Source organism: Hypanus sabinus, chromosome 12 (assembly GCF_030144855.1).
Source record: "Hypanus sabinus isolate sHypSab1 chromosome 12, sHypSab1.hap1, whole genome shotgun sequence".
Classification (NCBI taxonomy): domain Eukaryota; kingdom Metazoa; phylum Chordata; class Chondrichthyes; order Myliobatiformes; family Dasyatidae; genus Hypanus; species Hypanus sabinus.
In genome coordinates this window covers 45,160,400-45,172,411 of record NC_082717.1, presented here as the reverse complement: position 1 = coordinate 45,172,411, position 12,012 = coordinate 45,160,400, and the positions used below count along the sequence as shown (strand labels likewise).

Here is a 12,012-nt window from a genome sequence, read left to right as displayed (position 1 = left end):
AAATAAATTTCTCAGGCCCCTCTCGTATTCTTGGGGCTTTCTTGTTGATTTACTGATCACCACAATACATCCTGTAGGGCCTGCTGCTTTCCCTTTTCCTGTCTCCTTCCTCGGAGCAAGGCACTTAGATGCGATATGACCCACCTTTCCACAATTAAAACAGGTCAAGCCAGGACCCCTCCTGCCGTCTTGCCTTTCCTCCTCCTTATTTTTACCACTAGCTCCCGGCGGCTTTCTCTACCGTTCCCACGGTCTTTCTGGTAACTCTTATTCGAGGAAAACTGTCTTGTGGGTTAGGGCATATTCATCTGCGAACCTAGCAAATTTGGATATGGGCTTATTTGGCTTCTCGTTCAGATACATCCGAAATGCAACCTTTAAATTCCTCAATCAGAATTAACTCCCTGAGACGCCGAAAATCTTCTTCCACCATTTCTGCTGCACACCAACGATCCAAGAGCACACTCTTCTCATAGGCAAACTCTGCATACGTCTGATTCCACACTTTCTTTAAATTTCTGAACTTTTGTCTATAGGCCTCAGGTACCAATTCATAGGCCCGAAGAATGGCCTCCTTTACTCCCACATAAGTCTCAGACTCCTCCTCCATGGACAACGCCGCATATGCCCGTTGTGCCTTCCCTTTTAACACACTTTGTAACAACACCACCCACTGATCTCTGGGCCACTTCTGACTCACTGCCACCTTTTCAAAATGCAGGAAATAACTATCAACATCCGTCTCCTCAAACGGAGGTACTAACCTAAACTCCCTACTAACATTAAATCTCTCCTCTCGGTCTGGCCCTTGAGCTCTTCGCTCTTGCCTGAACTTCTCCAGGTCCAACTCCTGCTGCCTCTGTTTCTCCTTCTCCTCATACTCCCTCTCCTTTTCGGCTCTCTCCTTTTTCAGCTCTTTCCTTCTCTTTTTCAGCTGCTTCCAGCTGTTTTAACTTAATTTCATGTTCCAACCTTAATTTCTCCAACTCTAACTGAGCCGTCCCACTAGCTGGTACCTTTTCAGGGATATTTTCCAATACCTCAGCCAAAAACACATTCTTCACAATATAATACTGAGTTATCGCCCTCTGCACCTCCCGCTTTTTCATTGACAACCTCACCTCTGCGAGATTTAGTCCTTTTGCAATATTTATCAAGTCCGACTTTGTGGCAGCCTCTAGCACCTCCAGAGTCGGATTTTCTATGAATTCGTCTACGTCCATCTTTGCTGGTTTCCCATCTGGTTACCCGTACAACCAGATCCAAGTTTGGACTTAAAAGCCCGATTTACTGGCCCTCCAATTTGGTATCAAGTCTCGAGACGAGGCCCCACGTTGTTACGAACCCCGTAACTGGGTCACTTACCAGCAAAGATAGAGACATCCGTTGAAGTCTGATGATACTATTTTTAACAGTATTTATTAGTAAAAATACTCAAAAATAATATCAATGCAAATATGCAGATAATATATGTCGTCAATACTAAATCTAAAAGTGCGGGTATAATAATAATCAATAAGAAATAAGCTCTCGTTGTCTAAGGGATAATGTATTGTCGGATGGAAATATAAAATTCACTCAGTTCATGCAGGCTGCAGCCGTTGGGGACCGCTGTGTTGCAATTGTTGGAGAGAGAGAGATAGGATGGGAACAGTTACCGCTACGGGTTTTTTTCCAACCATCCTTTATGATTTCAATCTGTCAGGTGTCTCGTTGCCGTGGCCGTTCAATTGTGACCTCTCCTTTAGCTAAACCGTTCTTCCGTGGTGAGTCCGCCACCCCAGGCAAGGGAGGACGCACACGAGCCCCAACCGGCTTTCGCTATCAAACGCGGTCTCGAGATTTCTAGTGTTTCTCCTGGTGCGCCTAAAGGGGTTGTTCCCCAGACCCCTCTTTTATCCTTACTTACGGGGTCTCAGGTGTCAATCAGGTTGGGATGGTGCAATCCCTCAACCAGACCACTCTGGTTGTCCCCTGAGGGGTTTCAATGAATAGTACAGTACTCAATACACAATTCCGTCTCCAAGAGACAATGGCCGTTATCAGTGATTCCGTTCCGCTGATGTTAGGACACATTCCAAACCTTGTGTATTCCGGATGTTTCTCTCTCATTTCCTGGGTCTCAGACCTGAATTAATAGCAATCTTGCGATTCTCAAAAAGGAGGGGGTGACTTTGTACCCTTCGGCCCCTCAGAGTTGCTTCACATTCGTAACACTTAGAATACCTTCCAATAACTTGCCAACTACTGATATCAGGCTCATTGGTTTATAATTTCCTGACATATTCTGAGAATCTTTCTTAAAGAATGAAACAACATTAGTTGTCCTCCAATCCTCCGGCACCTCATTTGTGGCTAAAGACATTTTAAGTATTTCTGTTAGGGGCCCTGCAATTTCTGTACTAGCCTCCCACAGGGTTTGAGAGAACAACTTGCTTGGCCCTAATTTGCCACGAGATAGCAGACAACTCCTCTGTAAACAACAACACACACAAAATGCTGGTGGAACACAGCAGGCCAGGCAGCATCTATAGGGAGAAGCACTGTCGACGTTTCGGGCCGAGACCCTTTGTCAGGACTAATGGAAAGGAAAGATAGTAAGAGATTTGAAAGTAGTGGGGGGAGGGAAAAATGCGAAACGATAAAAGACCAGAGGGGGTGGGATGAAGCTAAGAGCTGGAAAGGTGATTGGCGAAAGTGATACAGAGCTGGAGAAGGGAAAGGATCATGGATGGGAGGCCTCAATGTAAATTACATTGAAATGTGTGTCCTCATGCTGGGGAGGCTAGTGCCCAAGATGGAGCTGGCTGAGTTGGCAACTTTCTGCAGCTTTTTTCTGATATTGTTCAGTGACCCCTCTATACCAGTTGATGGTGCAACCAATTAGAATGCTGTCTGCAGTGCATCTTTACAAAGTCTTTTTAAGCTCTTTCTATAGACTGTAGACTCTGTGTCTGTCTCTCAAATAAATACAAATGCAAAAGAAAAGTGTTCCCCTATACAACCTTCTGTCACCTGCCCTGTCTCATTTCCTAATAGGAGATCTAGTATCACACTCTCTTTGAGTTGGGGCTTCAGCGTACTGATTAAGGAAACTTTCCTGAACACCTATGACAAACTCTATCCCATCCAGCCCTTTTACAGTATGTGAGTTCCAGTGACTATGTGGAAAGTTAAAATCACCTGCTATCATTACCTTGGGTATCTTGCAATATTCTGGGAATCTCTACAAAATTCTCTACAAAATTCTATAGCAGACTGTGGGGTGGTCTATAATGTCATAGAATCATATGGGGCCCTTTGGCCTGTCTCATCCACACTGAAACCATTTAAACTGCCTACTCCCATTGACCTGCTCCAGGACCATAGCCCTCCATTATCCTTACTATCTATGTACCCATTCAAACTTCTCTGAAATGTTGAAATTGAGCTCGTATGGACCACTTCTGCTGGCAGCTCATTCCACGCTGTAGTGACCCTCTGAGTGAAGAAGTTTCTCTTCATGTTCCCCTTAAACTTTTCACCTTTCACCCTTAAACCATGAAGTCCCACCCAACCTCAGTGGAAAAAGCCTGCTTCCATTTACCCCTGTATCCCCCTCATAATGCCATTAACGTGGTCAACCATTTCTTTTCTGTAGTTCCGCCCATATAGCCTCAGTAGACGTGCTCTCCAGGCTGCTTTGTCCGAGCACTGCTGTGACATTTTCTCTGACAAGCAATGCTGCCCCTCCCCCTTTAATTCCTTCCACTCTACCATGTCTAAAACAATGGAACCCTGGAAAATTGAGCTGCCAGTCCTGCCCCTCCTGCAACCAAGTCTCACTAATGGCTATAGCATTATAATTCCACATCCTGATCTGTGCCCTAAGGTCATCCACCTTTCCTATAATACTCCTTGCACTGAAATATACACAGTTCAGAATATTAGTCTCACCATGCTCAACCTTTTGATTCCTGCCTATGTGTGTAGGCTTAACCACATCTTTTCCCACAACTACTCCACTATCCGCCCCCCCCCCCTCCCCAATGCCCGCAGCAGTATCAAATCTTTCCAAAAGGCTTTTAGTCCCCATCCATTTCAGGTCAAACCATCCTGTTTGTACAGGTCCCACCTTCCCTGGAAGAGAGCCCAATGATCTGAAGCACTTCCTCCTGCACTATCTTCTTAGCCATGTGTTAAACTGTATTGTAGCGCCTCATTTCCTAGCGTATCCGAACCGACTCACAATTAGATAGCCTACGGGGGTTTGCGAGCACAGAGCTTTGGAGCCTCTTCGCCATGGGGGGCCGGTTGACAGAGGCTTAAAAGTGAGGCTGAAGTTTTCGAATAAAGTTTTTCCTTCGACTGCAGCTACCGACTCCGTGTCGTAATTTTAGCGCTGCTTGTAGCACACCGCTACAATTGGTGACCCCGACGGTCCAAACGATTTTTGGACCAGAAATGACCGACGCCGCCTCTGTTCATGCGGTTTCGTTGAAACTGCCGGGTTTCTGGACACAGCGCCCGGACCTATGGTTCCAGCAAGCCGAAGCCCAATTCCACGTTCGCCGGATCACCTCAGAAGACACCCGCTACTACTACGTGGTGGGCTCCCTCGACCAGGACACAGCTGCCCAGGTCGCGGAGTTCGTACAGTCGCCCCCGGCAGACGGCAAGTACACGGAATTCAAAGCCATGCTCCTCAGGACTTTCGGACTCTCACGGCGCGAGCGGGCTGCCCGTTTACTGCACCTGGATGGCTTGGGCGACAGACCTCCATTGGCTTTAATGAACGAGATGTTGTCTCTGGCCGAGGGACACACAGGCCTCATGTTTGAGCAGGCATTCCTGGAGCAGCTGCCCGAGGACATACGCCTGCTGCTGTCCGACGCGGATTTCAGTGACCCCCGGAAGGTGGCAGCCCGGGCGGACTTGCTGTGGAACGCCAAAAAGGTGAGCGGGGCGTCCATCGCACAGATCTCCCAGCCACGCTCCCGGCAGCAAACCAGTCCAGGCCCGACCGCAGAGCCCACTAACCCCCGGCCCAATGACCACTGGTGCTTCTACCACCAGCGGTGGGGCGCAGAAGCCCGCCGTTGCCGCCCGCCCTGCAAGTTCCCGGGAAACGCCAGGGCCAGCCGCCGCTGATGGCTACGGCGGCTGGCCATCGGGATAGCCTCCTGTATGTGTGGGATAGAAGGTCGGGACGCCGGTTTTTGGTCGATACTGGGGCTGAGATCAGCGTTTTACCTCCGACGAGTTACGACACCCGCAGCAGGGCACCGGGTCCCCCCCTGAGGGCCGTGAATGGCAGCACAGTAAGGACCTATGGCACCCGTCAGGTGCAGCTACTGTTCGGCCCCAGCCAGTTCACGTGGGACTTCACACTGGCCGCCGTAGCCCAACCGCTTCTGGGTGCGGATTTTTTGCGAGCTCACAGCCTGCTGGTTGACCTGCCCAGGAAGAGACTGGTACACGCCGAGACCTTTCAGACGTTCTCCCTGGGCGCGGCCCAGTTGCCAGCCCCTCACCTCGGCTCCATCACGCTGTCCGACAACGATTTCACCAGGGTCCTGGCGGAGTTCCCATCGGTTCTGGCACCGCAGTTCACAGCAGCCATGCCCAGGCACGGCGTACAGCACCACATCCCGACACAGGGACCACCCCTCCATGCCCGTGCTCGGCGGCTTCCCCCGGACAAGCTCCGACTGGCGAAGGAGGAGTTCCAGAGAATGGAGGAATTGGGGATCATCCGGCGGTCCGACAGCCCCTGGGCTTCCCCCCTGCACATGGTGCCCAAAGCGACGGGAGGCTGGAGACCGTGCGGCGACTACCGCAGGCTGAACGAGGCTACCACACCGGACCGCTACCCTGTGCCGCACATTCAGGACTTTGCGGCAAACCTGCACGGCGCCCGGATCTTCTCCAAGGTCGACCTTGTCCGAGGGTACCATCAAATCCCGATGCATCCTGACGACGTCCCCAAAACGGCTCTCATCACCCCGTTTGGCCTCTTCGAGTTCCTCCGCATGCCGTTCGGCCTGAAGAATGCCGCACAGACGTTCCAGCGGTTAATGGACGCGGTGGGACGGGACCTGGACTTCGCGTTCATCTATTTGGATGACATCCTCATAGCCAGCGGCAGTCGTCAGGAGCATCTGTCCCACCTCCGTCAACTCTGCGCCCGACTGAGTGAGTACGGTCTTACAATCAACCCTGCCAAATGCCAGTTCGGACTTGATACCATTGACTTCCTGGGCCACAGGATTACTAAAGACGGGGCAACCCCTCTGCCCGCTAAGGTAGATGCGGTCCGCCACTTCCCCCGACCCACCACGATCAAAGGCCTTCAGGAATTCGTAGGTATGGTCAATTTCTACCGCCGCTTCCTCCCTTCAGCTGCCCGGATCATGCGCCCCCTGTTCGCCCTGATGTCGGGTCCGAGCAAGAACATTACCTGGGACGAGGAGTCCGCCGCCGCTTTCGTTCAAACGAAGGAAGCTTTGGCTGACGCCGCAATGCTAGTACATCCCAGAATGGACACCCCTACCGCCCTCACAGTGGACGCATCAAACACGGCAGTCGGTGGGGTGCTGGAGCAGCTCATCGCAGGTCGCTGGCAACCCCTGGCGTTTTTCAGCAAACACCTGCGGCCACCCGAGCTCAAATACAGTGCTTTTGACCGGGAACTGTTGGCGCTCTACCTGGCAATCCGGCATTTCAGGTACTTCCTAGAAGGTCGGCCCTTCACCGCGTTCACGGACCACAAACCGCTTACCTTTGCGTTTACGAAAGCATCCGACCCCTGGTCATCCCGCCAGCAACGCCACCTGTCCTACATCTCTGAATACACAACGGATGTCCGGCACGTCTCGGGTAAGGACAATGTCGTGGCGGATGCGCTCTCTCGCCCTACCGTTCATGCCCTTTCCCAAGGGGTAGACTTTGAGGCACTGGCAGAGGCACAGCAGGTAGATGAGGAGATTCCGAGTTACAGGACTGCGGTCTCTGGTTTGCAGCTCCAGGACTTCCCCGTGGGCCCAGGTGAGAGGACCCTACTCTGTGACGTCGCCACCGGCCGGCCCCGTCCGGTCGTCCCCGCAGCCTGGCGGCGACGTGTTTTCGACTCCATTCATAACTTGGCGCATCCCTCCATCCGGACAACTGTCCGGCTGGTTTCCAGCAGGTTCGTTTGGCACGGTCTCCGCAAACAGGTCAGTGAATGGGCCAGAACGTGCATGCACTGCCAGACGGCCAAGGTTCAGCGGCACACCAAAGCCCCACCGCAGCAGTTCCATCCCGCCCACCGGCGTTTTGACCACATTCATGTGGATATCGTGGGCCCCCTGCCAGTGTCGCGCGGAGCGCGTTACCTCCTGACTATTGTGGACCGGTTCACAAGATGGCCAGAGGCGGTCCCGCTCACCGACACCACCTCCGAATCTTGCGCCCGAGCCCTGCTCGCCACCTGGATATCCCGCTTTGGTGTACCAGCCCACATTACCTCCGACAGAGGCGCCCAGTTCACCTCCAGCCTGTGGTCAGCTATGGCCAGCCTTTTGGGGACTCAGCTGCACCACACCACTGCCTACCACCCACAGTCGAACGGGCTAGTGGAGCGTTTCCACCGTCACCTGAAGTCGGCCCTCATGGCCCGCCTGCGGGGAGCCAACTGGGCGGACGAGCTTCCCTGGGTCCTTCTCGGCATCCGCACAGCGCCCAAGGACGACCTGCACGCCTCGTCGGCCGAGTTGGTATACGGCGCGCCCCTGGCCGTCCCCGGGGAGTTCCTACCAGCCCCGAGGGGGCAAGAGGAAGAACCCGCTGCAGTCCTGGGCAGACTTCGCGAGAAGCTCGGTAACCTGGCCCCCATACCCACTTCACAGCATGGGCGGCACCCGACCTGCGTACCCAAAGACCTACGGAACTGTAAGTTTGTGTTTGTACGAAGGGGCGGGCATCGGCCACCGCTGCAGCGGCCATACGAGGGGCCGTTTACGGTGCTCCGGAACAACGGGTCCACGTTCGTGCTGGACGTTGGGGGGAAGGAGGAGGTTTTCACGGTGGACCGCCTCAAGCCGGCCCATGTGGACCTGGCGCAACCGGCCGAGTTTCCGGCGCCTCGGCGCAGAGGCCGACCTCCCAAGCAGGTTCTGGCCCAGGCTGTGGACATTGGGGGGTGTATCGCCGGTTGGGGGGGGGGGTTATGTAGCGCCTCATTTCCTAGCGTATCCGAACCGACTCACAATTAGATAGCCTACGGGGGTTTGCGAGCACAGAGCTTTGGAGCCTCTTCGCCATGGGGGGCCGGTTGACAGAGTCTTAAAAGTGAGGCTGAAGTTTTCGAATAAAGTTTTTCCTTCGACTGCAGCTACCGACTCCGTGTCGTAATTTTAGCGCTGCTTGTAGCACACCGCTACAGTATGATCTTTTTATTTCTGGCTTCACTAGCACCTGCCATGAATAGAATACTGGGATCACAACCCTGGAAATCCTGTTCTCTAGCTTAGCATCCAACTTCTTGAACTCACTTTGCAGGACCTTGTCACCTTTCCTACCCATATTATTAGTACCAGTGTGGATCACTATCTCTGGCTGCTCACTCTGCCACGTAAGAGTCCTGTGGATTCAATCAGAGATGTCACTAACCCTGGCACTCGGGAGGCAACATCTGGGAATCTTGCTCTTATCCACAGAACGTCCTGTTTATTCCCCTAACCAATCCACAGAACATCCTGTTTGATCCCCTATCACTATAGCTTACCTCTTCTCCCCCTTCTTTTCTGAGCCACAAAGCCAGACTCAGTGGCAGGGACCTGACCTCTGTGGCTCATCTTGGCTGTTATTCTACCCAGCCACCCACCCAATAGTATCCAAAGCAATTCACGTGTTGTTGAGGGGAAGAGCGACATTGGTACTCTGCACTGGTTGCCTATCCCCTTTCCCCCTTCTGATGGTAACCCAGTTACCTCTAGTGTAAACTACCTCTATGTATCGCCTGTCAATCAACCTCCTGAATGACCCAGAGTTCATCCAGTTGTACCCCCAGTTTCCTAACGCGGTCTGTTAGAAGCTGCAGCTGAATACACTTCTTGCAGGTGTAAAGATCTGGGAGACTGGAGGCCTTCCTGCTTGGCATCCCCACTGGTCTAAATTGGCAGCATGGGTAGATAGGGTGGTAACGAAAACATGTGGTCAGGCATAGAATTTAAAAATAAGCCCTAAGATTTAGGAGCAGAATTAGGCCATGGATACTGCTCTGCCACCCTATTATGGCTGATTTATTATCCCTCTCAACCCCATTCTCCTGCCTTCTCCCCATAACCGTTGACACCTTCATCACATTGACCTCTTGGCATTTACCTTTCTATGTCGACCTATTTGTAAGCTCAAGGAACAACAACTCATCTTCTGTTAAGATAAGTTGTTGACCCACTGAGCTTAATTTTGAATTTAACAATTTCAAACACCTTCAGTTGTATGTTCTGTTCTGGTTCCAATTCTCCACAATTTAAAACATCTGTTTATTTTTCAGTATTCCTATTCTGATGCAGGTTCTTTGAGCTTGTTGATACTGCTTGAACTGCCATGCGCTTCTGTTTTCATTATGAAAACATCATCTGTTTATCTCCTTATCAGTTACAATTTTAACAACTGAAAAGTATTCTAACTTCAGTAGTGCATAACTATTTCATTGAGGTGTATACTAATGAAGGATATTATTGTGAAAGGCCTGAACAATCCAAAGTCTTTCCCATAAAGTTTCTTTGATATAAGGAGGGACATTAAAATTAAGACTTTGTCCACAAGACAGTTCAAATTTAAATTGTTTGTCTGGTAGAAGTTTCAGTTTTTATGTAAAAATTGTGTAAAATAGTGTCAGGAGCTATTTCCTGTTTCATACATAATTAACTGTCTTTGTCACAGTAAATTTTAAAACTTGTGTTTCTATGGTTATAGGTTCAGTACCTCCAGGCAAACACTAATGTGGATTCCAGACTCCTTTTTCTCCAGGTAAGAGTAGAACTTAAAATGCTGGTTCTATTATTTGATCTGTTGAAAATGTTGTAGAATAGGTTTGAAATTTGAAATGGTATCCCTCAAAACTTCAACACAGATGAAATGAAATCTGTATTGTCAAAGTATTTTATGAAATCATTCTTGTTTATCAATATTTGAAGAGACAGAAAATACTAGGCTTTTGTTTTTGGAACCTTGATCCTCTTGGACTGATCTAAGATAATGCAGATAAATATTACAAAATCCCCAGTAGATTAGATTGAATCAAAAATTGCTCAAACTCTGAAATGGATATTGACACACATTAGCTTCTGAAATGTATTAAAGGAACCTTGGAGACTGGACCATGTCGAGTGGACCATGAGCATATGAAAATCATATGTTGAGAACCTTTTGTCTTTGTTATTCTCTGAGAAGCTACATTGTTCATGTAACAATCAGGAATAATTCCAAATGGCCTAAATGTGTAATATTGATGAAAAAAGAAATGTTTAAAATTATTTAAAATACTGAGAATTTGAATAGTAAACTAAAGTTCACAATGATAAATCAGGTTATTTGTTTGTAGTTTTTCGTTAATTCTGTTGTATGTCTTTACTGTGAATATCTGCAAGGAAATGAGTCTTGTATGGTGACGTATGCTTTATGTCCTAGTGAAGACACTAGGTTCATGAGGATTATTCCAGGAAAGAAAGGGTTAACATGTGAGAAGTGTTTGGCGGCTTTGGGCCTGTACTCACTGGAATGTAGAAGAATGCTGGGGGATCTTGTGTAAAACTACCAAATGTTGAAAGAACTTGATAAGGTGGGTGTGAAGAGGATGTTTCCTGTGGTGGGGGTGTCCAGAACCAGAGGGTACAGCCTCAAAATTGAGGGGCAATCCTTTGGAACAGAGGTAAGGAGGAATCTTTTTAGTTAGCAAATAGTGTGACTTCGGAGTGCTCTGCTACAGACAGTTGTGGAAGCCAAGATTATGAGTATATTTAAAGCGAAAATCGATAGCGGCCTGATTGGTCAGGGCATCAAAGGTTATGGTGAAAAGGCAAGTGTATGGGATTTAGTGGGATCTGGGATCAGCCATGATGGAATGGTGGAGCATACTCGATCGGCTGAATGGTCTAATTCAGCGTGTAGTGTTGTATGAAAGGAGAGAAGGTTAGCACTCCCCTTGATAAGGATGGAAGGGGCCCTAGTGGCCTTACAACACACAAATGGTTAAGGCATTGCCATCTACTTAGTGGCATCTATCTTATAATGTTATTTAAAAATTTATTAATTCAGCGTGTAGTGTAAATGTCCAAGATGGCGGGAAGAGAGACCCCGATGATCTCAGCTGACCTCACTATCCGCTGCAGGGTCTTGCGATCCAAGATGGTGCAATTTCCTAACCAGGCAGTGATGCAGCTGCTCAGGATGCTCTCAATACAACCCCTGTAGAATGTGATGAGGATGGGGGTTGGGAGATGGAATTAACTCAGTCCGCAGAAAGTAGAGATGCTGCTGGGCTTTCTTTGCTATGGAGCTAGTGTTGAGGGACCAGGTGAGATTCTGCACCAGGTGAACACCAAGAAATTTGGTACTCTTAATGATCTTTACCGTGGAGCCGTCGATGTTCAGCGGGGAGTGGTCGCTCTGTGCCCTGCTGAAGTCAAGAACTATCTCTTTTGTTTACATTAAGAGACACTTTGTTGGCTCTGCACCAGTCCGTTAGCCACTGCACCTCCTCTCTGTAAGCTGACTTGTTGTTCTTGCTGATGAGACCCACCACGGTCGTGTCATCGGGCGAACTTGATGATGTGGTTTGAGCTGTGTGTTGCAGAACAGTCGTGGGTCAGCAGAGTGAACAGCAGTAGACTGAGCACACAGCCCTGGGGGGCCCCGCGCTCAGTGTGAATGTGTTGGAGATGCTGCTTCCAATCCGGACTGACTGAGGTCTCCCAGTCAGGAAGTTCAGGCCCAGTAGGCTCAGCTTTCCAATCAGTTTCTGAGGGATGATTGTGTTGAATGCTG

At 49.8% G+C, this 12,012-nt stretch overlaps 1 protein-coding gene and 1 non-coding gene across 2 annotated transcripts in view; both read left to right on the top strand.

Moving 5' to 3' along the window:
* kctd3 (potassium channel tetramerization domain containing 3) overlaps window positions 1-12,012 on the top strand; it is a 101,925-nt gene that overhangs the window by 26,120 nt on the left and 63,793 nt on the right. Inside the window, exon 2 of the mRNA XM_059985847.1 lies at window positions 9,943-9,996. Within this exon, the coding sequence (XP_059841830.1) occupies window positions 9,943-9,996 (54 nt within the window). The remainder of the gene's footprint in view (window positions 1-9,942; window positions 9,997-12,012) is intronic.
* Window positions 11,136-11,262, top strand: LOC132403348 (U6atac minor spliceosomal RNA). Its single transcript, XR_009515254.1, has one exon. It is a non-coding gene; the product is annotated as a U6atac minor spliceosomal RNA (small nuclear RNA).